General features: G+C 33.3%; 1 protein-coding gene across 1 annotated transcript in view; it reads left to right on the forward strand.

Annotated features, from left to right (window-relative positions):
• Positions 1–6218: 6218 nt before the first annotated feature.
• The window catches only part of LOC116117994 (potassium channel SKOR-like), a 53958-nt gene continuing 33410 nt past the window's right edge, over positions 6219–26766 (forward strand). Inside the window, exon 1 of the mRNA XM_031403973.1 lies at positions 6219–6495. Coding sequence (XP_031259833.1) covers positions 6278–6495 — 218 coding nt within the window. The 5' untranslated portion in view covers positions 6219–6277. The remainder of the gene's footprint in view (positions 6496–26766) is intronic.

The following is a 26766-nucleotide window of genomic DNA, read 5'->3' on the forward strand; positions in this document are numbered from 1 at the left end:
ACCGTTGATCATATATTTTAGGGGAAGTGATTCTAGCCTCTTATCAAACTGATTAGTATCCTCCTGTTTTAAATGTATTATGTTTCGACAAGTTTTTTTTTTTTTTTTTTTTTTTGGTACTGTTTGAGCCAGTTTACGCGTACTTCAACTAATCTCTATGGTTCATTGAATACCCTACAAACCCAATGAACCGGATAAGACACAATTATACATTGAAGTAAGTGGCTGCAAGATTTGAACCCAAAAAGTCAAAGAAGGGAACACACCTCTTTGACTATCAGGTCAATCCCTTGGATTATGTTTCGATAAGTTTTACCTTAATGACATGATAATTTCTAAATACTCTCGTTGTCTATTTCATATTTTTTTGTTTTAATTTTTAACCTTTAATTCTTACATAAACCTTAAATCTAAATTTTCTATATAATTGAAACATTTTTTTTTTTTTATTTGATGGAAATATATGATTAAAGCCATGGAAAAAGTAGTCACACAATTGGATGAATTTGAACTTGAAGAAGAAAAAAGTAAGTTTCAAGTTTGAAATTGAGAAAAAGGGGAATAAACAAAAGCCTAATTAAGTTTGAAATTGGGTAAAATCAATGTAAATGAAACCTTAATTAAGTTTGAAATTTAGGAGAATGATATAATAAAAAACTCTAATTAAGTTTGAAATTGAAGGAAAATGGTGCAAATAAAAACCCTAATTAAGCCGGGCTACTTTCAATATTAATTGAGATTTAAATATCATAATGCTAACATGAACATACTAAACATAAGATAATACTACTAACAATACAACTTGATCCTACACGCATACAGATAGAATTACGTCTATGGAGTTACTATCAATTATGTCATGATTGTAAAATAAAAAGTAAAAAATAGATTTGGGGTCTTAAATCAGGAAGAAAAAGGTAATAATAAATAGGAGCTAATCCTATGATTATTAAGTCTAACTTTGGCAGATTTGAGATTAATTTTGGATTTTGGTTGGTGGGAGAGTCAAAGTGACAGGTGCATTTGACAAGGTTACAAAGCAGATTAATTAAGAAAGCTAAATATTTTAGCTAAAGATAATGGTATAATATAAAAACCAATGACATATTGTTAATAATGTCAATTACAGATTAGTGCGTAGATAACCTAATTCTCCATATATACTGATAAGAAAAGTTTGTGTTACATTATTTTATTTGTCATGGTTTATAGCCACGAGTTTGTGTTTGGATTATACATATTCAAAACCTTTGCAGTGCAGCAATTGATAAATGACTCACTTGAGTGGGTTAGGACATAAGCAAGTTATTGTGTGGTTGTGGTTTGTACTTATATATATTGCTTTAAACTGGGTGATCAATGATCTCTTATCTCAAGTCTCAACATTCCAAGTGTGATCCAGTTGGGTGTTTTGGCTCTGGGTCACTATCACTAATAGTATAACATATAATTAAGAGGGTGTTTGTTTGACCTTATCAACAATAAGTATTTATAAGCTGTATTTAAAATTTTAAGTAATTACGTGTTTGGTTAAAGTACTTATAAGTAATTGATAAGTAGTTAACGTGTTTGGTAAAATATGGCTTATAAGTACATTTTATTATAAAATGACTAAAAAGCGTATTACATTAAACAATGATATACTATGAAATTTTAAAATTAAACAAAGATAATGCAGTAATATACTTGATTAAACTAGCTTAAACTTATAAACTCAAAAAAGTTATAAACAAACAAGTTAGCTTAATTTTAGAATTTATAAACTAGTTTGTAAGCTTAAACAAACACCCTCTAAGTAAGGATTAAGGAATTTTCTAATTCAACAACCGACCTTGCATCATGCATGCAATGTTTAATGTTATGTACCTACTAAATTCCACTATCCTTACATTTCTTATGAAAATAATGCCTCCACCCTTAGGCCAACCTCAACTTTTAATTGTATAGACTATAGAGCTACCACATATGCTGCATATAGTTATTGACTGCTTATAATTAATACACACAACACTTAAACCTACATTTTATTATAAGATTACGCTCAGCGTGGTGGCGGACCTACATACATGAGAAGGGGGCGTAACGAAACCCATTAATTTCATAATCAATTACATTCCCTTATTACATGTTTGAAAATATTGTATTATCTTATATCTCAATTATTTATTTTTATATCATAAACAAATTTATCTTTTGTTTTCTATTTTAATTTGTTAAACTATTATCAGTTTAATAATATAATTTAAATAAAATGTTGTTAAAGATTTTCAAGGGACCTATCCATAATTATAATTTAGTTTTCACTTTTGTTTTTTTACTATTATTATTCGGTGCATAAATTTAGTACGCTACTTTCAGTAATTGTATCATTTTCCTAGAATTAATTATTAAAATATCAAAAATTACCAGGAAAAAAAAATTAAGATTCATGTTTCTAGGAAATTTATAAGATGATATTTTTTAACACGTAATGTTATTTAAATATTAAAATTTGTATGGTGTCCCCTCTCACATAAATTATTAGGTCGGCTACTGATTACACTATTTATAAATAGATGACTGCCCTATCATAAGAATAATCTAATATTAATATATGGGACAGATTAAATTAATAATATCAACCTTTTCTTCAAAAGAATCATATATAACACAAATTTTGAATGATGCTATTAATAACCAAATATAATAAAAATAGAGAATATGTTATATGTGTGGTGAATTCTAAGGATAACGTCTCAATCATAGTTGAGGAAATCAGGAACAGCAGTGGGGTATAAGTAATCTAGCGTGACAGATGCACCAATAAATACATTATTAAAATAGATAGACTATCCAATTTAATGCTCTCCGGATATTGTAGGGTCGTTTGGTTTGTTATTTTGTATAGGGTTTTGAGAATAATATTAGATAGTTAGATAGGATAAATATTACGAGATAAAATTTAAAAATTAACAAAAAATCTCTTAGGTTTGCTAATTTAACTAAATATTCTAATATATAAAAAATTTGTAAAATGACAAAAACACTCCCATCCACCTACAGTGTCAAGAATTTAGCTGGAAAATAGCATTACGACGCAGACCAGTTGAATCTGGTCGGTCGTGTGTCGCTATGGCCTTTTCTAGTCAGATCTACTATGGATTTGACCAGAAAATGCTAGATCGGCAAATTACCGGTCAATTTCGATTGTTTTTATGTCGTTGTGACAAATTCCAGCAGCCACCGACGGTGATTGCTGGAATTTGACAACTATAGGTGAGTGGGAGTGTTTTAATTAATTTTTAAACTTTTTTTTAGAGGTGTTTAATTAAATTAATAAACTTAAGGAGATTAAAAGAGTTTTTTAATTACACACTTCACCAAAGGCATCATCAATCTATTTATCGTTCACGTGCACATTAATTAGTTAATTAATTAATCACCACAACTTTGTTAGATCAATACATTCAATTATTACTATGTATGCCATCCGCAGTCCCCACTTTCTCGAACTTTCATGAATATCAAAACTAATACCTGCCTTCTCAATTTTATATTATGTAAAATAGTAATTGATTGACATCTAATTCTGTGATTCACATTTGATAACTTTTGTAAATTGTAACATGAATATTATGCCGTTATCGGTATCATTGACTATTATATTTTTGTTCTACAGTTTTTCAATTACATTAACGATAAATAAAATATTTATAAGTGATGTAAATGCATTGGTTAGTGATCATACGAACAAAGTGATATCTACTAATATTCTTTTTTTTTTTTTTTCATATTTTCTAGAAATATGAAATTAATATCATACATACAAACTAAATCTATTAATTTATTGCAGTCTATATTTAATCGTTTAACTTTTTATATACAATCATTCATTTACTTTGTCTTGCATAGCTTTAATATATAGAAAGTCTATATCCTTAAGAATACTATGATTTCAGTTAAATTGTAAAACACCAATTTAATTAATAAATTTTTAATTCAGATAAAATTTGAACAATATTATTAATAATAATAAGAACTCTCAGAATTAATTCATAGAAAGAGTGCAGTTAACATTTAATGAGAAATATAGTATATAACAGAAAGTTTCATGATTTTTTTTTTTTAACCACCACTAAGCATTGTTTTCAAACCCAGACTGGAGGGCAACCCGTTTTGCTGCCCGGGTTATGGGTCAATCGATCCAACCGGTTGGATAGATGATGTCCGCGATAATTTTAATTTTAAAAAACTACATATTAATTCTTCTAATTTGAATATATTACAAAAATTTCCCTAAAAAAGTTTAAATTAGTCCCTAAAATTTTTTATTTATTTAAAAAATGCACCAAAAAATTACCAATTAATCCTTAAAGTTTTGACATATCTCCAAAACATCCCTATAAAATTACAAGTTAACCCTTATAATTTTGAAATATTACAAAAATCCCCCTAAGACCTGAATCGGACCGAAGAAGCTGTCGGGTCCCTGTCTGACTATTTGGTCTGGTCCAGTTTCTAAAACAGAGTCACTGAGTGGTCCAACAGTCAACTAAGACTCTTGAGCGTATTACTCAAGAGGTCCTGAATTTGATCCATTTGAATTATTAATAGGGGTGATCATTGTTGAGATTCACCTAGTTGTCAATTTCAGGGCTCCAGGAGATTAACTAAAATGCGCATAAATTGGCCCGAATATCCCCGGTCACAAAAAAAAAAAAAAAAAGTCTTATGAATAATAAAAATAAAATTATAAAATTTGTTAGAAAAATTGGGATTTATCAAGAAAGTCCTAAGGGCATCTCCAACCCACGCCAAAATGGCGTAAAAAACACCAAATTGGCGTGGGTTGGTACTCCAACCCATGCCAAACATCATGCCAAAATGGCGCAATACTGTAGTGCAAATAAAAAATATATATATATATTTTTTTTTTTTGCTTTATTTTTTTTTTTAATTTTGTTAAGTTAATTTGAATATTAAATTTTACACTAAAAATCACATCAAATTTGAGTATTTGTATTTAATTTAATTTGATTATTATTTATAATAATGATATAATTTAAAAAATGATGAAAAATTAAAAATAGAACTTTATTCAATGCAAATATTAAATTACAGTAACTCAAAATAAAAATTAACACTAATTTAAAAACACTAAAATTAAAAGAAAATACAACATAAACTAAAATAACAATTTAGTATTCCGGTAAATTAGTTCCGGATCCAGTAAGATCATCAAAATATTGAAAAGAACTACAATTATTTTAAGATCCTTGACCTTGTTGTTGAACTCTTTTTTTTAATAATTCTTAATTGCTTATTAAATTAGTATAATTTTTAAAATAATTATTATTTAATAAAAATATCATTCTCAATATTTAATTAATATATACAAAAATAATGAGTGAAATAGATTAATTGTTGATTATTATAATAAAAGAAAAAAAAGAATATTATAAAAAATATTCTAAGAAATATTCTTTTTAGTGTAATATTTAATGTTGTGGGTTGAAGATAAAATAGTGTTTTACACTAAAATTTACACCAATTTGATGCAATTTTACACCAAACTGGTATAATGGGTTAGAGATGGTCTAAATAACTATCAACGTGGCACATCTTTCCACGGACAACACGAGCACAGCATCCCAATTGCCAAAGCATGTGACAATTTTCTCACTTTTCAACTCCACTTTGCAACTTCTTTTCATTTCTCTGTACATTATCCAATTAATTTTATTTTCCAATTTTAACTTATGATAAGAAAAAAAAATATTTAACATAATCATGATTTAACGGTCTATATATATACACACATATACAGCAATCAAATAATTATTAGAAATTTCGTAGAATATTAAATATAATTATAGGCTAAATTATTTAATCATATGATAGCATTATAAATCTTAATTAAGTAAGCAAAAGACACGCTATCGGCCGCTGATTTTTCTCGACTTTAAATAATAATTAATCATCCCACCATTAATTCATCATCACTGTAATCTTATCCAATCTATAGTTCAAATAAGTAGCAGCCTTCTTCATCTTAACACAAAACAATAAAAATAAAACTCATTCTTCCCCCAGAATGCGCCTACGTGTATATCGCAACACATTAAATATATATGTCTCATCCTGTTGCGTCTGTGTTGCTGTATAAATTGCCTATTCACATGGAAACACAACTTCTAAGCTCAGCTTCACTTCATTGCCAATCGTCTCTCTCGATTGTCCGATCTCTCTTCAACTTCCATTCTATTTCATCGTTTTGTAAATTTGAATTGAAGTGAGTATGGGCGATGTTATAAGAACAGAAATTATTAGAGACGATTCGTCGGATTCTGTAGATTACGAAGTGGACGATTTGAGAGATAAGATCAAATCGTCGCGAGGAAGCCGATTTGAATTAATTGCGAATCAGCTGCAGCGAAGGCGATACTTCAGTCGTCAAAATGTTATCACTGGATTCAGAGATCTCTCCAAAACTCTAGTTATTCATCCCGATAACAGGTTCTTTTCGTTTCTCCACAGTTATTTCTAATTATTCAAATTATCATAATTTTTTTTTTATTTTTTATTTTTTAAAGAAAGCGAGAGTTTTTTAAGTTTAACGTGGGAGTTGAGGGTTGAGATTGATAGAGTCGTCATTCCCGCCTATGAAGTACACGTGTTTAGTTTTTATTGGTTTAACGGACCCTGGTTCAACTACTCAACTTAGAGGTAGAGACGTAGAGTCGGACGGCTTATATTTCTCCATATGGGCCTTTCAGTGTCACACACAGTGACTTACTGTGTGTTTGAGGTCCATAGTTTTCGGCTTCGCTTTTTTTAGTTGTAAGTTGTAACCAAATAAAAGTTGTCAACGTGGTTAATAACATTAATCCCCCTGAAGTGAAATCGTCTTACATGGTGTGACACAGGTAAAGAAGAAGAAAATTAAGAAAACAAATGGAGGAAGAACCAAAATAAAGGAGGTTGTGGGAGGAGTGGGGCGGAGATAATGGAGGAGGGCGAGGTGGGAGGCGAAGGAAGCGGGGATGAAAACTGGAGGAAACGGGAGGAAGTGGCAAGGGAAATTGTACTCAAATGTCGATTTGTATAGGCCAATAGAGGAAAAGAAAAAACTCTTTATTCCTATTACAATGGATCAGGAAGTAATGGCCATATAAAGTGTAAGCAGAGGATTATCCCGGAATAGTTTAGGAAGATGTTGACGATGGGCACGTGGCTTGAGGACTCTGTGAGTATTTTCGCTTAATTTTTCTTATTTTTGCCTATGTTTTCCATACTTATCTTGTTGTTTTTATTTGATGCAGCACATCGATGAGATATTGGCACTGTGAGGCTACGACAGACTACTGATGGTGATCTGTTGTATCGGACTATGCCATCACTGATATGGCGTTTGGCAAAGGCTTGTTTGACATATCGCACTTTAATTAAAAATTTCGTTGCTAGTGGTGCAGCAAAAAGACGAAGCGAAAAAGATTGGCCCCAGTACAGTTGGACTGATCCTTGATGATTATCATTTTGATGAAAATTATGCAGTATATACGGGGGGATCAGCCCAAATATGGTCACAGTTGGGCTTTGTTAAAAGAGTGTACTGCATCATCCTCGTCAAAGAGATGCACTGGATAGCAGTCGTTGCGCATCTCGAGGAGGGGTTGCTGAGATCCTTGACTGCAACCCCACCATTTGTCGAGACAAGCAGTTGGAGCCACTGTCCACGTTGTTCCGCAGTTGTTGCGTGATAGCGGGATGTTTGGGCACTTGGGTGATCAAGTACTAACGAAAACTGGCCAATTAAGCGCTCTACCGGCCCAATGAGCAATGTAACTTTTGTGTAAAACTAACTTATATAATGCAATTGTTCTATAAGTTTATTCTAATGCTAATGTCTTCTTCTATGTAGTGTTGAATGTGGGTATATGCCCGAAATTATTCAGTTCGACATGACCAACACCCGGGATGGGTTGAATGACGAAACAATGAGAGGCTGTCGGGAGGGCTGGGTGTCGACTGCTTCCATGGGCAGATGGATCTGTTTGAGTGAGCAGAACCCAATAAAAAGGTATGAAAGTTAGACTTTGAATTTTGTAGTTTATGTGATGTTGATGTTGATGTTGATACTTGGGTTTTGGTGCTGATGCTGCATGCTTATATGGAGTTTTACCGAAAGACGCGGACTGAGTGAACTTCTCACCTACCCACACTGCAACTATTTACGTGTTTTTTTTTTTTTTTTTACAAAAGTTGACGTGTCTGCAAGTTCCTGGCAAACAATGAGAGGAAACTTCTCAAAACAAGCTGGTTGGCAAGAGGAGGGGAGGCATCTGCAATAAAGGCTATTGGGAAGGCATGGTACAAAACAATGATCTCAGAGAGGTTGCTGGCAAACAGAATTCGAAAACTTCTCAAAGGCTGGTTGGCAGGAGGAGGCATCTGCAATAAAGGGATTGTGCAAAGGTGTTAGGGACATTAAACTCTTTGGCATCAAAAAGTAAATTAAGGCAGTGCATAGGAAATTCTTGTGCTGTGGCTCTTCTGCGGCAATGTATAGGAAATTTTTGTAAAGAATTGGATCTGACATTTGGGAGATAAAATTTTTTGTCCATATAAGATATCTTATTAGCAGGTTGAATTTACTATGTATGGTGTGATCATTTGCTTCACCCAAGTTGGATAATGGTTTTTAGCGTTTTATTTCATTTGTGTATCACTACAACGTGTGATGTACTGGTGTGATTATTTGATTCACCCAAGTTGGGGCTAAGGTTAGCTTGATATATTTTGATATTTGCCGCATTCCATGCCTATTTTTTATTTCTGTTTCAATTACATTGATGTTCTTATATTTGATTGTGATGAATTTGATTGATACAAATTCTTTTCGGATTTGGGAGGAAAATGAGTGATGTACAAATGTTTCCCAAATGACCAAGACTTTCACAGATATGATCACTTAAGTGATCTCAAATCACTTAAGCGACCAAGAGTCTATTAAGACATTGCTTAAGCGATATATCAGATCGCTTAAGCGAGATTACCCATCTGGGCAGATGTTCATTCTGCCTTGACAAAGAGAGCTTAAGCGACAGAGACTCATTTAGGAAGCATCGCTTAAGCGACATAAGATCGCTTAAGCGATATAGACTGGGCAGATATTCATTCTGCCTAGGACAAGATCGCTTAAGCGATCATAGATCTGGACAGATATTCATTCTGCCTATGACAAGATCGCTCAGATCGCTTAAGTGATCATAGATCTGGGTAGATTACTTCTGCCTTGGCCAAGATCGCTTAAGCGATTGAGATCGTTAAGCGATCAAGATGTGTTTATGAAAATTGCTTAAGCGATACAAATGGATAGCTTAAGCGATTTTTGATCTGGGCATCTGCCGCGAGCTAGATCGCTTAAGCAACCAAGAGTAAAAGCAATGAACGCTTAAGCGATCTATCGCTAAGTAATCATAGTCTGGGCAAATTCATTCTGCCTTGGCCAAGATCACTTAAGCGATCAAGAGTGTTTTACTAAAATCGCTTAAGTGATACAATGGATAGCTTAAGTGATTTTCGATCTGGGCATCTGCGCGAGCTAGACGCTTAAGCGTTACCGATCGCTTAAGGCCAGGAGTAAAAGCAAGAATCACTAACTGTTCCTATGTATTGGATATATTTATTGTATTCAGAGCATCGGTTTAGCGATTAACGCTATGCTAAACATATAAGGTTTACGATTCGTTCAGTGGACTTGACCGTTATTATATTATATTAAACATATAGTTCTTTACGTCAGTATGAAACATATAAAGTGTTGAATGTTTACGTCTATGCTAAACATTTAGGGTTTACGATTCGTTCAGTGGACTATGACCGTTATTATATTTATATTAAACATATAGTTCTTTTACGTCAGTATGAAACATATAAAGTGTTGAATGTTACGTCTATGCTAAACATATAAGGTTTACGATTCTTTTTGTTCATAACATAAAGGGTGCGTTTGGTTAAATATTCCTATAAATATTATAAATCATATTCCCATAATATATTTTTTAATTATTTAGGAAATATTAGTATTTTTTTAATAAATTTTAGACCCATTAACTGAATTAATCATTAATACGCCTGAAAAGGTTAAAAAGAACAAAAAACACCCACCACCAAACTTCCTAGATTTCGGCACCACCGACGGCTACGAACGACCAACAATGGCTAGTAATCACTGTGGATCTGGCCAGAAAAGGCCACATCAGGCCGTTATCGACTTTCAAAGAAATGGTGACGTGACGGTCAATGACAGCCAAATCTTGGGCACGTTGACTGAAAATGACGGCCATATATTTGGCCGTAGTAGATGGCCAGATGTCACCTTTTCGTCTGTCGACGGGCATATCTAGCCTTTTTCGGCCATATCCGTGGTCGATCTGGCTGGAAAAGGCCATATCGACACCCTATCAGCCTGATCCGACTGTATACATCGTAACGCCCTTTCCTGGTAGGATTCGGCGGTGGTGGCAGAATTTGGGAAGTTGGGTAGGTGGGGGTGTATTGTTAAATTTTTAAATCTTTCGTTGGTCGATTAAGCGATCATACTAAAAGGAACCTCGTTTACACCGGGTCGCTTAAGCGATCGTAGATATCGCTCAAGCGATTCTTTTCTTTTTCACTTGGGCGATTAAGCGATCGTGTGATTGGCAAAATTAAATCTGCCCAGGTGCACGATCACTTAAGCGATCCGTATATCGCTTAAGCGATTCTTGTCTTTGTCTTGGTCGATTAATATCGTTAAGCGATTCTAGTCTTTTGTCTTGGTCGATAAGCGATCCGTGATATCGCTAGTGATTCTTGTCTTTTTGTCTTGGTCGATTAAGAGATCGTGATACGCTTAAGCGATCCTGTTTGAAAAAATCTTTGTCGCTTAAGCGATATATAGTCGCTTAAGCGATCTGGGCAATATATACTTTTCCTTCTTTCTCCTGATTTGACAAACTAAAATTACCAACACGTATTAATTCCATACTTTCCTCAATTTGACAACCTAATTCCAAACTAAAATCACAACAAATATTAGGTCATGTAACAAGAAATATAAAGAATGATTATTAAAGGTAACAATAAATTTATAACATCAATAATTGAAAACAATAACTCATCAACGGGTAGTCTTGGCAACTCCTAAATTTCATCCTTCTTCGAACCTAATTTTCTGGATCTGCATGTGATTGCTTTTAGCAATGCTTTCTTGTGTCCAGGTTGCTGCAAATTGAGCACTATTCATCTTCCGGAGAACCTCAAAGCTGATGGAATACGCCTAACTCTTTTTCTCCCCTTTGCTGTTTTCTTGAATGGCAAGTGGATGATAATATTAGCCATCTCGGCGGCACATACCCATGCTCTTCTGGAGACACCGGATATATCTTTTCTGAATAAGCTAGCATATACTGATCTGTCATATAGAGAGGGGAGCAAAGTTCCATGTAAATTTGAACCAAAATCGGCTTCTGTCGGTGTTTCAGTGCTGCTAGTGCATGAGGACAAGGTAAACGTTGAATGTCAAACACTTTACAGCTGCAAGTTTTTCTAACAAGGTTAACTAGAGCATCCGAACCATAGCCGCGCACAGTGAACTCTTGAGCATTAAAAGGATAGGCAAACAGTGCATTTGACAATTCCATACATTCTGGCAATAATTTTTCAGATGATGGAACAAGGGTTGTAGTAAAATTATCTGACTCGGGACGACGCTCATGGAACCACCGCGACAATGTCCTTTGGATTGCATCAAAAAGTGCAACTATTAGAAACTCTCTTTCTATTAACAACTTTGAATTTATGGACTCGGCTGTGTCGTGTCATGACATCAAACCTTCTTCCAAGAAAGTAAGCTCTACTCCATCGCTCGAAACCAACATCATGCTCAAGATACTTAGCAACTCTATCATCCTTGATTCGGATTTGCTGGAAGTGCTCCTCGAACGTATCAACCCAATAAGCTTTTGCTGCCATGTAGGATGTCTGAAGGAGGCCAGCACACTTAAACTTTTGTTCATGTTCTCACCAAGGTACCTCATACAGAATCTGTGATGTGCTTGACGGTAATAGTGGCAATCCCTTCTTTATAGAGTTGTGTCTATCGGATATTATGCACAACTCGTCAGTGTCAGGCACTATTGTACGTAACTGCTGAAAAAACAAGTCTACGACTCGTCATTCTCAGAGTCAACCACACACATGCAAAAGGATATGTGTGATTCTCGTGTCCTGTGCAGTGGCACCAACAATGTACCTCCATACTTTCTCGTCAGAAAGCAACCATCAACAGTAACACCTTTCTCATGTTTACAAAACCCTTATAGCAGAAACGTAAGCAACAAAAAAATATTTAAACATCATATTCCTATCCCATCAAAGCCGTCTTGCTACCTGGTTTGTCAACTCAAGCACATAACGGTACGCTTCATAATGCATACCCGTGCTCTGGCGTGCCCTCACAAAATTTGTGCATGTTGTCTCCTTTCCAGCATTTCCAGTAACTAACATACATCCCAACTCTGTGCGCACAAGTCTCTGAATGTCTTAGGAGGTGGACATTTCTTCAACGAACTGACTTTTGACAAACGTCCAATAACATAACGGACGCTTGTCGATTCTCACTTGAAATGTCCAAACACACATCGGCTCACGGTATATGTGCTAAGAATAAATTTCCAACTCCGCCAACCTTACACAATAAATCCCCCTGCACTTTCGATCACGAATGCAACCGTCACAGCCAATGAATTTGACTTTTTGGTGATGAAATCAAAATTACCTCTCATGGCAACAAGTTTTAGCTTCCCACCACTTCCTTTTGTTGCAAATAAATACCCTATGTGCAACTCTGATCCATCCGCAAAAACATGAGCTGATCATTACTACCCAATTGCCCCCTTGAACGCATAAACGACCATAGGTTCTCTTCCTCACAATCTACGCCTTCTGCATAATCTGTATTTAAAGGAATCTTACATCTGTGGGAACATCTACGGGGTCCTCCTCCTCAATATTTATTATGCCCTATCACCAACCTCTTCTACAGTGTCCTCTACCACCCAATTCACCGTACTCTTGATTTTTCAAATAACAAATCAATGGCCTCGTAGTTAAATTAAAACAAGGCAAATCCTACTTCCTCGTTATCCCATTCCTTTGAAACAACTTCCAACAATTTTTCACAAGAGAAACCCTTAAAATCGGCCTTGAATCATTATCGGCCACAAATCATATATAACTTTACACCTTTCATCCGACTTTAATATAGCGAGGTACCTTATAATGTTTAGGAACTTGCTTAAAACATACTTCACAACTATATCAATACGCGAGAACTCAAATTACCTCTTCTAATTATTTCATCAATCAACTCACAAAACTAACCTCTGTGCCACAGCATTGGTATAACTTCTTGTTCTTCCAATCCACTTCCAACTACTTTTTTCCTCCACCCACTCACCAAATATTCAACACCCAAAACAACTTGGATCGTGTAATAATAAAATTCTTAAATGTTGTACTAAAGGTTCAAATATTTTAAAAAGAATCTCTACAGTCACTTATATGGTCTGCTGTATCGCTTAAGCGATCAGGTTATTTATATGGATTGCTTAAGCAATACACTTGATCGTTTAAGTGATCCAGTATAAATAACCATGATCGCTTACGTGATCTATGCCATTATGATCGCTTAAGCGATCTGCTCTATACACTAGACTTTTACCAGATCGCTTAAACGATCTATCTGCTGATACTGATCGCTTAGCGATCTATCGCTGCATTACAAACCTACCAGATGTAAGCGATACACCAGATCGCTTAGCGATCCCTATACTAGAACACATTTTCAGTCATCTCCACTACAATCGATCCATCATACCCAGAAACATACCGAGAACAAATTTTCAACAAATTTCACTCCTTTCAACTTGCATTACATCAAACACAAACCAACAACCTAAACAACTAAATCAAAATCATAACCAAACCCCATCATTATTAAATATTTGTAAATCTAAATATAAAATGTAAAAATGAGATACACATACTTAGATGAAATGTCAGGAGGACGAGGAGGGGATATTTGGCGGAGAAGATGTAATGGTAGAGGAAGAAGAAAGTGTCAATGGCGAGGAGGAAGAAGAAGTGTTAATGGCGGAGGAAGAAGAAGATGTAGAGAAGAGAAGAGAAAAGAGGTAGAGAGGAGGAAGAAGAAGAAGATGCAGAGGAGAAGAGAAGAAGAAAAGTGTTATGGCGGAGGAAGAAGAAGATATAGAGGAATGAGGGAGAAGAAGATGTAGAGGAAGGAGGAAGAAGAAGAAGATGCAGAGGAAGAAGAAGATGTAGACAAAGCTAAGAAAGAGAGAAGAATATGCAGAGGTAGAGATGCGTTAATGGCGGGAGGAGAAGAAAGAAGGTGTTTGGGTTGTTTGCAACAATTTTGGGTTTTCGGGAATATAATATAATTTTGAAAAGATTACATAATACTTCATTAATCCTAATTAAGCACTAATTACCCTTAATCATAATATGGCTATTTAGTTAACACTTAAAAACTTGATAGTCTTTTTAATTAAATGCAAACTTTAGATGGCCTTAATAAAACTGCCCAGAAAAACCTAAACCGTAGATTCCAAAAGTTCAAGTGCACATCGTGAGATAATGACATTTGAATCCTGTAAGTTTCATGATATAACAGTACGATCCTCTTGTTTGGGAAGTGAAACCTTTAATACCATTCCGTTAAAATCCCTCAAAAAAAAACTATTAAATTTAAGGGTATTTCAATAAACCCTCGAGGTGGTGGTTGGTTGGGGTTATCCTATTTCTAGGTATATATATTTTATACATAGATTACCATGTTGGTTGTCAAGCAATGGTAATTTTTCAAAATAAATAATATTACTGTTGGTTGTATCGGAGGTAATCAGAATATTACCATTTTCTTATGTATTTTATATTTTGTACAAGTTTACCCTTACCTATTAAAATTTTTGAGCAATAAAACCTTATTTTGAAAATAATTTAAATATATTCATAGACTATTATTTTATATACAAAATTTTTGAACATAAATACCCTTAAATTGAACAAAATTACCAAAGACTGGTGACCGAATCTAGCCACCACATCGACTGCGGTGCAGAACAACGCTTACGACTTAGTCATCGTCAACAAACAACAGCAGACTATGGCTATCAATCGCAGAACTTGGCCGTAAATATGATTTTTTCATATTATAAAAGGCTCATGTTTATGAAAAGTTCCTATTTAATGATGGTAGATTAAGCACAAAGGTCTATGCAGAAATAAATGAAATAGTGAAGTAACGGGTTCGATTTTTTGTATCTCTTACAAACATTAGAAATGGGCACTTGGGTTATACTATTTTATAAGGTTATTAATTTTGCTTATATTTAATACATATTATTAAAAAGTTCATGTTTATGAATGTTCAATGGGTTAATATGATAATAGTTGGTTATCAATTTTATTTTATATTACCGTATGTTTAATTATATGTTTCATTGTATAAAATTCAATTAGTATGATCTTGAATGTGTTGTAGTGACGCAGCCAAATTTTGTCCAAGTGAGACAGTCATAAGAAAAAAATTTCAATTATCATCTCCATGAATTTTGTTAATAAATCTTATAGATAAAATTATATTTTTAGTGTCTTATTGATGACAAAAATAATTTAGAATTTAAAATAGTAATTAGAGTGTTATTTAAAGAATACTAGATATCATGTGTAGGCATGGCAATGTTCCCCTGAATTCTGGGGACTCGTCCCGCCCGCCCCACCCCGTCTCGTATCAAATATATAAAATTAAAAATAATATATATTATATTATATATATATAATATATATAAATATATATATATATATATCATGTGTAGGCATGGCAAGTTCCCCTGAATTCTGGGGACTCGTCCCGCCCACCCCACCCCACCCCTCGTATCAAATATATAAAATTAAAATTATTATATATATAATATATATTCACCTAATTACATAATTATCCTGTAATGACTCTCTTTCTAGCTAGTATATTTGTAAAATAACAGTAAAAATTCATTAAATACATATAAAAAAAGTATATAAACGAGTATAAAAGTATGGGTCCATATTTAATTTTCTTTATACACAAACTTTACATAATACAAATAAGTCTCAAAATATTAGCTTGACAGTTTTGCCCAACCCTTTCCGCTGCGTGATGATCCAAATGACCGCATTTCACCCGTTACCTGCAAAAACATTGTAAAAACGGGGTGAGCACAATTGCTCAGTAATAAAACCGTTATGTATCCTTCTTTTCTTTGCTTAAATTCTGAATCTTTCCTTACTCACATTTCCCTATTCTTCTATCTCTTTCTTTACTCTTACTTTGTTTTCCTCTCTGTTCTTTTTCTATTTAATTTCTCACTACTTAGATAAGGGCATGATATATGCATAAATAAAATGCAAATGCACATTGTATAAAAGGTGCGTTTTCTTTCTGTTTTTCTTTCCTCTCGTTCCTATTCTGTTTTTCTTTCTTTTTTTATGTGCTTTCCTTTTCTCTTTTTTTTTTTTTTTCTTTCTTTCTCTCTATTCTTCTTATTCCTTCTCATCTTTTCTTTTCTCTTTCTTTTTATTCTTTCTTCTTTTTTATTTTTTCTTTTCTTATCCTTATTCTTTTCTATTTCGTATTCTTTTGCCGATCGGACTCGATTGAAGCATGGATTTGGAACCTTGGCCGTGTAAATGTATTCTTCTTTCTTGGGTACAACCCTCATCTACATGCACTCTTACGGATTGTATCAATTCTTCTTTCTTCTTCTTAGGCCGCTCACTAAAGCGGCGTGCATGTGGGAAAATTCTTTCTGTCACTCACGGTTCCCCATTGCAACAACCTTTCCTTCTTTTTATCTTTTTACACTTCTTTAACTAAAATTCAGATATTGGAACTTTTAACATTCTCATTTCTTTCTATTTAATCTTTGACATTTTTTAGTGCTTTTCATACTCTTATGAATATGCATGCATGTAGATGGTTTCATGCTTACTTCTTTCTAAATTCAAATGTTTAAATGCAATTATGCAATAGGAATGCAAACATGTCATTCTCTAACATATACAAAACTCATCTCAATATAATACATAATCATACTCATATAAACAATCTCTTTGACATTTCATCAACACCTTATGTGCACGAAGTAAATTAATTTGGCTAGATTCTATCTCTTTTCTAAGCACCAAAATTTGGGAATAAACCCTCCATATTCAAACACAAATCTGCCCAAAAGAGACACTCCAAAATTTCCACTCCACCTCTTCCAAATTTCATCCAAACATCAATACACCAACACAAAAATTCATGGACAAGTTATATCATTATTCAACACCAAATCCATCAACAATTTCTACATATAAGACATATGTATAAAAAAGAATTCTCTACACCACATAACTTAAATACATATGGGTAGGATTTACTTACCTTATACAAGAGCAATACACTTTAAAAACCTTCTGGATCCAACTCCTTCCTCTAAAATCATGAACATAATCATCAAAATCAACACTTAAAAATTTAAACTCACTTTAGTGCAAGGATCTTACCTAAAGATGCTTAGGATAAAAATCCACCCAAGTACCAAAATCTATGAATTTTCTTGAAGAAAAATTGAAAAGCTTGAGAGATGGAGGTGAAAATGGCGTGTATATGGTTGAAGAGTGGCTAGGGTTTCACTCTTCCATTTGATATAACATAAAAAAAAATAATGTAGTTTCCCATTTTGTCCTTGCACTTCTTTAAAATTTCATCATGTCCCTAGTCAATTACCATAATGCCCTCATATTTATTACATTCACCATGAAAGTCTATCTCTTTACTCCTCACAATTTCAACTAATTTTGAGTGAAAAACCATTTTACCCTTAATGCAAGTTTAAGGCATTTTCTTCACATTTTCTTAAAAAACTTTAACAAAAATCAACTAAGGGGTATAAAAACATAAAAATTAAATACGTACCTCCTGTGGGTGTTACATATCCTACCTATATAAACCCATATTTTTCCAATTTCCCCACTCTAAACAATAGAACAAACCCTAAGCCATATTATGTAAAATAACTATATTTAAACGATTAATTTAAGTGTTTGTCATATGGACGAGAATTAACTACAGTATTATGTTTGATAATACTCAAATTAATTATGTTTATGTAAAATAATGGGGCGGGACGGGCCTCTAACATTCCCCTTTGGGGCGGGGTAGGGGAATTCCTGTCATCCTGTAAGGGGTGGGGGGGGGTAGGGAGTGATTTTGAGGACGGGGATGGTTACAGTGAATGAGACCATTGCCACTAATCATGTGACATATGTTATCATAATAGTTTTCAAGTTTTTTTTATTTTTTTTCCAAAAAGCTTTTTACTAGAAAAAAATACTTTCAAATTAATATATGTGCAACAAAAATTATTATTTATCCATTAATCCCAAATCTTTACTTGTGCTTAGTCTTAGAAATGACAATAAACCAAAATATATTATTAATATTTTAAAAAAAATTAAATATCATACTACTATTGAATAGTTTAAGATAAATTAGGTCAAAAGAGTGAAAAAAAAAATGTTTGATAATCATAAATGTAAGCATGAGCCCCTACTCAACCCTTAATTGTTATTGTATGAGTACTTTAATATAATCCAGCAAATATTATACTCAATTGACGTCTGTTACTATTGATATTTCTTCAACATAACTCACACCGTTATTTTTGAATACAATAATATTAAAGTAGCACTAAGATGATTTCAAAAAATACCAAAATAATTAATTGTTCATTAATTGAATATTTATTACATAAATAGACACTTTTATAGATATTAATCATTAATTGTTTATTATAATGCTTAACAAATAATAATTTGATGGTTTTTAAATACTAAATAATTTTCATTTAACTTTGCTCTAATTAGCCAATTATCTAAAAATGTTTAAGTAGTTAATTAATATATTAAAAAATCATAAAGCTAAGCATTGAATAGCCATTGCTTGTGGGAAACAATGACCTGGGCAGATGCTCCTGATACAGGGATTCTCTTAAATGGAAGATATTAATTACATTATCTTCCTGTATGCCACGTGTCCTACCACTTGTCACTCATATTAACATATTTGGGCTTTATTCCCGTTGGGTAGACTTCCCAAGTGGCCCAAATCTCCAATCCAACCCATTTCAGTATATTTAATTCATTCTAGACCGTTGATCATATATTTTAGGGGAAGTGTTCTAGCTCTTATCAAACTGATTAGTATCCTCCTGTTTAATTATTATGTTCGCAAGTTTTTTTTTTTTGGTACGTTGGCATTGATCAGTATCCTTCTGGTTTTAAACGTATTATGTTTCTACTAACTTTTTTTTTTTATACGTTCGGCGGAGTTTACAAACACCTCAATATATCTCTAGGTTCATTGAATACCCTATAAACCCAATGAACGGATAAGGCACAATTATGCATTGAGATAAGTGATCGCAAGGTTTGAACCCAAAAGTCAACGAAGGACAAGTACACTTTTTGACTATCAGCAACCCCTTGGGTTATGTTTCGACAAGTTTACCTTAATACATGATAATTTTAAATACCCCTGGTCTCATTTCATATTTTTTGTTTAATTTTTACATAAAATCCTAAATCTAAATTTCTATATATTGAAACATTTTTTTTTTTTATTTGATGAAAATATTATGGAAAAAGTAGTCACACAAGTGGATGAATTTTACTTGAAGAAGAAAAAAGTAAGTTTCAAATTTGAAATTGAGAAAAAGGGGATAAACAAAAGCCCAATTAAGTTTGAAATTGGGTAAAATCAATGTAAATGAAACCTTAATTAAGTTTGAAATTTGGGAAAATGATAATAAAAAAACTTTAATTAAGTTTGAAATTGAAGGAAAATGGTGCAAATAAAAACCCTAATTAAGAGGCTATTTCGATATTAATTGGGATTTAAATATCATATGCTAACATGAACATGAACATACTAAACATAAGTAATACTACTAACAATACAACTTGATCCTACACGCATACAGATAGAATTAAGTCTATGGAGTTACTATCAATTATGTCATGATTGTAAAATAAAAAGTAAAAAAAGATTTGGGGTCTTAAATTAGGAAGAAAAAGGTAAATAGACATCCTATGATTTTAAGTCTAACTTGGCAGATTTGAGATTAATTTTGGATTTTGGTTGGTGGGAGAGTCAAAGTGACAGGTGCATTGACAAGGTTAAAAGCAGATTAATTAAGGAAGCTAATATAGCAAATATTTAGCTAAAGATAATGGTTATAATATAAAAAACCAATGACATATGTTAATAATGTCATTACAGATTAGTGCGTAGATAACCTAATTCTCCAATATATGATAAGAAAATGTTGTGATACTATTTATTTGTCATTGTTATAGCCACGAGGGTTGTGTGGATTAACATATTCAAAACCTTTGCAATTGATAATGATCACTTAGTGGGTTAGGACATAAGCAAGTTATTGTGTGGTTTGTACTTATATACTCCCTCGTTTGCTTTTAATTGACGTTTTAGACCTTTTAAAATTTTCAAAACTAAAGTCGTTCTGCCTTTGTTTGTCTGCACCTTCCTCATGCCTCATTCATGCCTTTGTCTTGTCTGCAAAATCAGGGAAAAAAATGGTGGGGAGAGAGAAATTTGTTTTTTATTAAAAATTATACCACAAAAAACTCAATTAAAAGCAAACGGAGGGAGTATATTGCTTTAAACAGGGTGATCAATGATCTCTTATTCAACATTCCAGTGTGATCCAGTTTGTGTTTTTGCGCATATAATTAAGTAAGGATTAAGGAATTTTCTAATTCAACAAACCACCTTGCATCATGCAGCAATGTCTAATGTTATGTACTACTAAATTCCACTATCCTACATTTCTTATGAAAATAATGCATCCACCTTAGGCCAACCTCAACTTTAATTGTATAGACTATAGAGCTACCCAATATGCTGCATATGTTATTGATGCTTATAATTAATACACACAACACTTAAACCTACATTTATTATAAGATTACACTCAGTGTTAGTGGTGGGACGTACATACATGAGAAAGGGGCATTACAAAACCCTTTAATTTCTAATCAATTAGTTGATGCTTAATTTGATACCAACGACTCACACGTACAAAGTGCTAAGCGGGCTAGAAGTAAGTGATATGAAAATGATGAGCGAGAAAATAAATAAAAAGCGATTTTTTATGGTTCAGAGCTCAAAAGCGAATCATACATCCAGATTGCGTGCAACGAGCTGAATTACAATCTAGAGAGAATATAGAGAGAGAAAGAGGAAAATTGTATATTGTTTAAGACTAAAGATAAGTCAACCCGTATAATGAGAGAGAGTCTTCAATTTATAGTTGAAAGGATTCAAGGTAATAATCATGAGTCTGCAGTCCGGTAGGGTGTGGTACAATTCCTAACCCGCTTCCCATTGGTTGTCTGCACGAGAGACATCCTTAAATTGCGTAAGGCTTGGGCAAGTAGAGGATTCCTAGCCACGCAAGCCTGACATTCACCTGCTACATTGATAAGAACATACTTCTGTCATTGCGCGGATGTCGTAGCATCTAGACGGCACAAAGCCTCTTGAATTCTGATTGGCCTTGCTGACGAGAGTTACGTCAGCCTTGACTTTTTAGGCATAACAAAAACATTATGCCCCCTTTAAAATGTTAATTCCTTATTAAATGTTTGAAAATATTGTATTATCTTTATCTATTAATTTATTTTTATATCATAACAAATTTATCTTTTGTTTTCTATTTAATTTGTTAAACTATTATCAGTTTAAATATAATTTAAATAAAATGTTGTTAAAGATTTTCAAGGGACCTATCCATAATTATTAATTAGTTTTCACTTTGTTTCTTACTATTATTATTTATTATTTACTCTACACATAGAATCAATTGTCAGAATGTCAAAAATTACCAGGAAAAAAAAATAAGATTCATGTTTTAGGAAAATTATAATATGATATTTTTAAAACGTAATGTTATTTAAATATTAAAATTGTATGGTGTCCCTCTCACATAAATTATTAGGTCGGCTACTGATTACTCTATTATAAATAGATGACTGCCCTAGCATAGATAACCTCTATTAATATATGAGACAGATTAAATCAATAATACCAACATTTTCTCAAGGGAGAACGACTATTCCACCCAAGGTTCGGGAGAAATGACACTTCCCACCGTTAAGTTTCAAAATGACACCTTTCCACCCCAACGTTAAGTTTCGTTAGGAAAATCCATTCTCTGACATGTATAAACAGTATAAAGACGAAAATATCATTCCTCTTCTTTTTCTCTTTTCTTTCTTTCTCCTTCGCGGAGATGCTGCCGATTTGCATCTGACAAGATGAAGCTAGAGACACAAGACCCTTGGAAGCTTAATTGGCTGTAGGTTCACTAGATTGGTTTAATTCTTTACATTACAACAAGAAACTGATTTAAAAACAAATCATCATCTCAAAAAAGTGCAAATGGTATAAATATTTAACTTAAAATGAGTATAGAAGCTGAAATAGAATGGATTTTCAAGAATAGAAGCAAAACTTTCATGTGGTATACACGGGTTCAAGCAAAAGTTTCAAGCAAAAGTTCTCTACTTAAAAAACTACACTAAAATTAGAAAGGGAGATAAAAAGGCAAAAATAGCTAGGAACTGCTGATGTTTCTTCCCCTTCTGCTCCCACGGTTTGTCTCCCTACCCTTATCATTCTAGAGAGTATATTGCTTGCTTTGTGTTCCCTTCTTGATTAAGGCTAGCAAGCGATCCTCACAGCTCTTCCAATCAGTGGATCCTCCTTTCGCGAGAATTTTAAACAATAAAGAATATGCATTGAAAGTTTCCTCGCTGCATCTAGAGGCATCCAACACTTCATAGCTTGAAAAGTCTAAAATGCATTTTTCTCCTCCAAACAAAAAAATCCAACATCTTTCATAGCTGAAAAGTCTAAAAATGCAGTCTCTCTCCAAACAAAAAAATCCAAAAACTTCAGAGCAACAATGGTTTTCCCTTTCTCAAACAAAATAGATAGAGACTATCAAAAGTGGGTGCACAACCAGTACATCAGTAATCATGCGTCCAAAGGCGCCTCAACATGACCTCTCAGAGAAGAGCTTAGAAGAACTTGGTGACCAAATCGCATCGGCCAAAGACGCGGATCTGGGGAATCTCGTTTTTACCATCTCTTCTCCCATCCCATCAATTTCCCCAACAATTCATACACAAAAACGACCCATTATCCCAAATAACAACAAAATATACACACTGATCCAGTTTGAATTTGGCTAGATGCAATCAGCCAGATGCGATTCGGCCGAACCACTCAGCCTGGTGCAATTTCGACAATTAGTGGGGGAGGCGAAATGATGAAAATATCATTTGGCAGAGAGAGTGGTTGTGTGTCTTGAGTGAGAAGGAGAGAGAGTTAATGTGGCGGATGAAAATAAGCGTAGGTGAGAGCTGACGGTGATGGGGTTGACGAGGAAAAGTAGTGGACGGAGTGGCGGTGGGGTGGAGAAGGAAGCGTTTGAATTCAGGGTTTTTTTTTATTTATTTTTTAAAGTTTATATAGAGGGACAAATGAAATAATTAGCTTTGACTATTTTTAAGTTTACCATGCTCCGTTTGGTTCACAATTTGTGTGTTTTGGGAAAAAGTTTTTGAAAAAAAGTTAAAAAAAAATTGATTGGTGAGGTATTACGATGTAGGATTTACAAATTGCTAAAATACCCCTATGTTGTTTTTTACAAAACACCCCTATAAAAAACATTAAAAGTTAACAAAAAACCCCAATCCACCCTTATAGGACAGCGGCCACCACACGCCGGAGGGGTGGCCGAAGTCGCCGTAACAAAAAACATAAAAATTTAGGGGGTATAATTGAATAACAAATTTAGGGGGTTTAAAAAATGTTGAATAAAGTGAATATATTGTGAGTTTTTTGGTATTTTACTGTTTAACTTTGTTGGGAAGTACTAAAAGTAGTATTCCCAAATCCAACCAAATGGAGCCCATTCTATCCTTTCTGTTAAAATAATGGGTGGAAAAATGCCGTTGTGAAACTTAAGGATGGAAAATTGTCGTTTCACCAAACCTGGATGGGGAAAATACGTTCTCCCTTTCTTCAAAAGAATCATATTAACACAAATTTTAATGATGCTATTAAAACCAAATATATTAATAATATAATAAAATAGATAATATAATATAAAAATAGAGAATAGTTATATGTGTGGTGAATTCCAAGGATAACGTCCAATCATAGTTGAGGAAATAGGAACAGGAGTGGGGTATAAGTAATCTAGCGTGACAGATGCACATGTAATACATTATTAAAATAAATAGACTATCAATGTTTAATGCTCTCCGGATACTACTTGTTCGGAAAAGGCTTTATTTTGCTTGTTTAATAGGTGATAATCAATTGCTTTTGGATGAAAAAAAAAAGGGGGGTATGCAGGGCCAATTTGGTTTATAACAAAAGGCTATCAATCAATTACCCTTCACGTGCACAATTAATAATTAATAAATTAATCACCACAACTTTGTTAGATCAATCATTCATTATTACTATATTGCCACCGCAATCCCTACTTTCTCGAAATTTCATGAATATCAAAACTAATACCTACCTTCTCAATTTAATTATGTAAAATAGTAATTGATTGACATCTAATTTGTGATTCACACTTGATAACTTTTTTAAATGTGTAACATGGAATATTATGATATCATTGACTATATATTTTTTCTACAGTTTTCATTACATTAACGATAATAAATATTTTAAAGTGATGTAAAATGCATTGGTTAGTGATCATACGAACGAGTGGATCTATGATTTATTGCAGTTTATATTACGGTTAACATTTAGTATACAATATACATTCATTACGTTGGGGGGTTTTGTCTAAAGTATAAATGGTCAAACTTGCTTATAAGCTCTAAAATTAAGCTGAATGTGTTTATAATTTGTTTGAAAATAGTTGGGGGGTAGTACTTTTTTTTTTTTTTTTGGCTTATAAGCATTTGCTTATAAGCAGTTTGACCAAGTATATTACCACATAATCCTGTTTAATTTAAAATTTCTAGTATGCCATTGTTTAATGTAGTACTTTTTTTAGTAATTTTATAATAAAATGTACTGATAAGCCACGTGTTACCAAACACGCCATTCTATCAGTCACTTATAGTACTTTAACCAAACACGTAATTGCTTCAAATTTCAAATGCTAAAGTTAATTTAGCTATAGCAATTGTTGCTTATAATATTTTCAATAAGCTCAGAAACACTCTTAATCCTTAAGAATCGCATGATTGCAATTTTAATTAATAAATTTTCAATAGATACAAATTGAACAATATACTATAATAATAACTCTGAAATTAATTCATAGAAAGAGTGCAGGTACTTTTAATGAGAAAATATCGGGTGTTTGTCTGAGCTTATGAAAATATAAGCAAAAAGTGCTTAAAGCTAATTTTAGCTTATAAGCATTTAAAATTTTAAATAATATGTGTTTTAATAAACGTATTTATAGTGATGATAAGTAGTTGACGTGTTTAGTAAAATGTGGCTTATAAGTATATTTTTATAAAAAAACTAAAAGGGTACTACATTAAATAAGGGTATACTATAGAATTTTAAAATAAACAAGGATACTATGGTAATATAATTGGTCAAACTAGCTTATAGACAGAGTGCCATAGCAAAAAAAAAAAAAAAAAAAAAATTGTACTTCCCCACATTATATTATTAGATAGTTGACTTATAAGCTCAAAAAGTTATAAACAAAATATCAGTTTAATTTTAGGCTATGACCACTTATAAGCTTAGACCAAACACCCTCATAGTATATAAGAAAGTTTCATGATTGTTTTTTTTAAACCAATTAATGGGGGTGATCCACACAGTCAACTAGGACTCTTAGTGATATACTAAGAGTCAGTGAGTTTGATCCATTTGGATGTTAATAGAGGTACCAGTGATGATTCACTCAGTTGTCAACTTCAGGCTCTAAGAATTAGTGAGATACGCGCAAACTAACCCAACTACCCCCCAGTCATAAAAAAATAAAAAAAAAATTGATATCTTCTATATAATAAAAATAAAAGTCATAATTTGTTAGAAAAATCGGGATTTATCAAGAAAGTCTATAATCGCGATTTCCAATAATAAATCACGATTTTCGATCGATCTCTTGAACCCTAAAATCGATTTCTTGAACCCTAAACGGAATCTGCACGATTTTCGGCGATACAGCCCACATTTCAGATCCAAACTACAAATTTTCACACCAAATTCAATCCAAAACCATGGCTGACACTCACAATGACGAGGAAAACCCAACGCCACTTCGAATCCTAGATTCCGGTGGCGCAAGCAGTTCAATGGCTGCTCCGGTGGATTATCCGATCAGTGAAGGTGGTCGACAGGCAAATGAGACACCGGCGGCACAAGAACAGAGGGAAGAATCGGCAAACGGTTCTGAAAATGAGGAGTCAAGCGAGAATTCAGGCCAGGAGGAGGATTCCGGTGAGAATTCAGGCCAGGAGGAGTCTTTCGAGGATTCAGGCGACGAGGAGGAGGCCGGTGAGAACGAGCAGGCCGTCAAAGAAAGGGTACATTCTGAACTGTCGCTT

This window comes from Pistacia vera, unplaced genomic scaffold (assembly GCF_008641045.1).
Source record: "Pistacia vera cultivar Batoury unplaced genomic scaffold, PisVer_v2 Contig829, whole genome shotgun sequence".
NCBI classification, from domain to species: domain Eukaryota; kingdom Viridiplantae; phylum Streptophyta; class Magnoliopsida; order Sapindales; family Anacardiaceae; genus Pistacia; species Pistacia vera.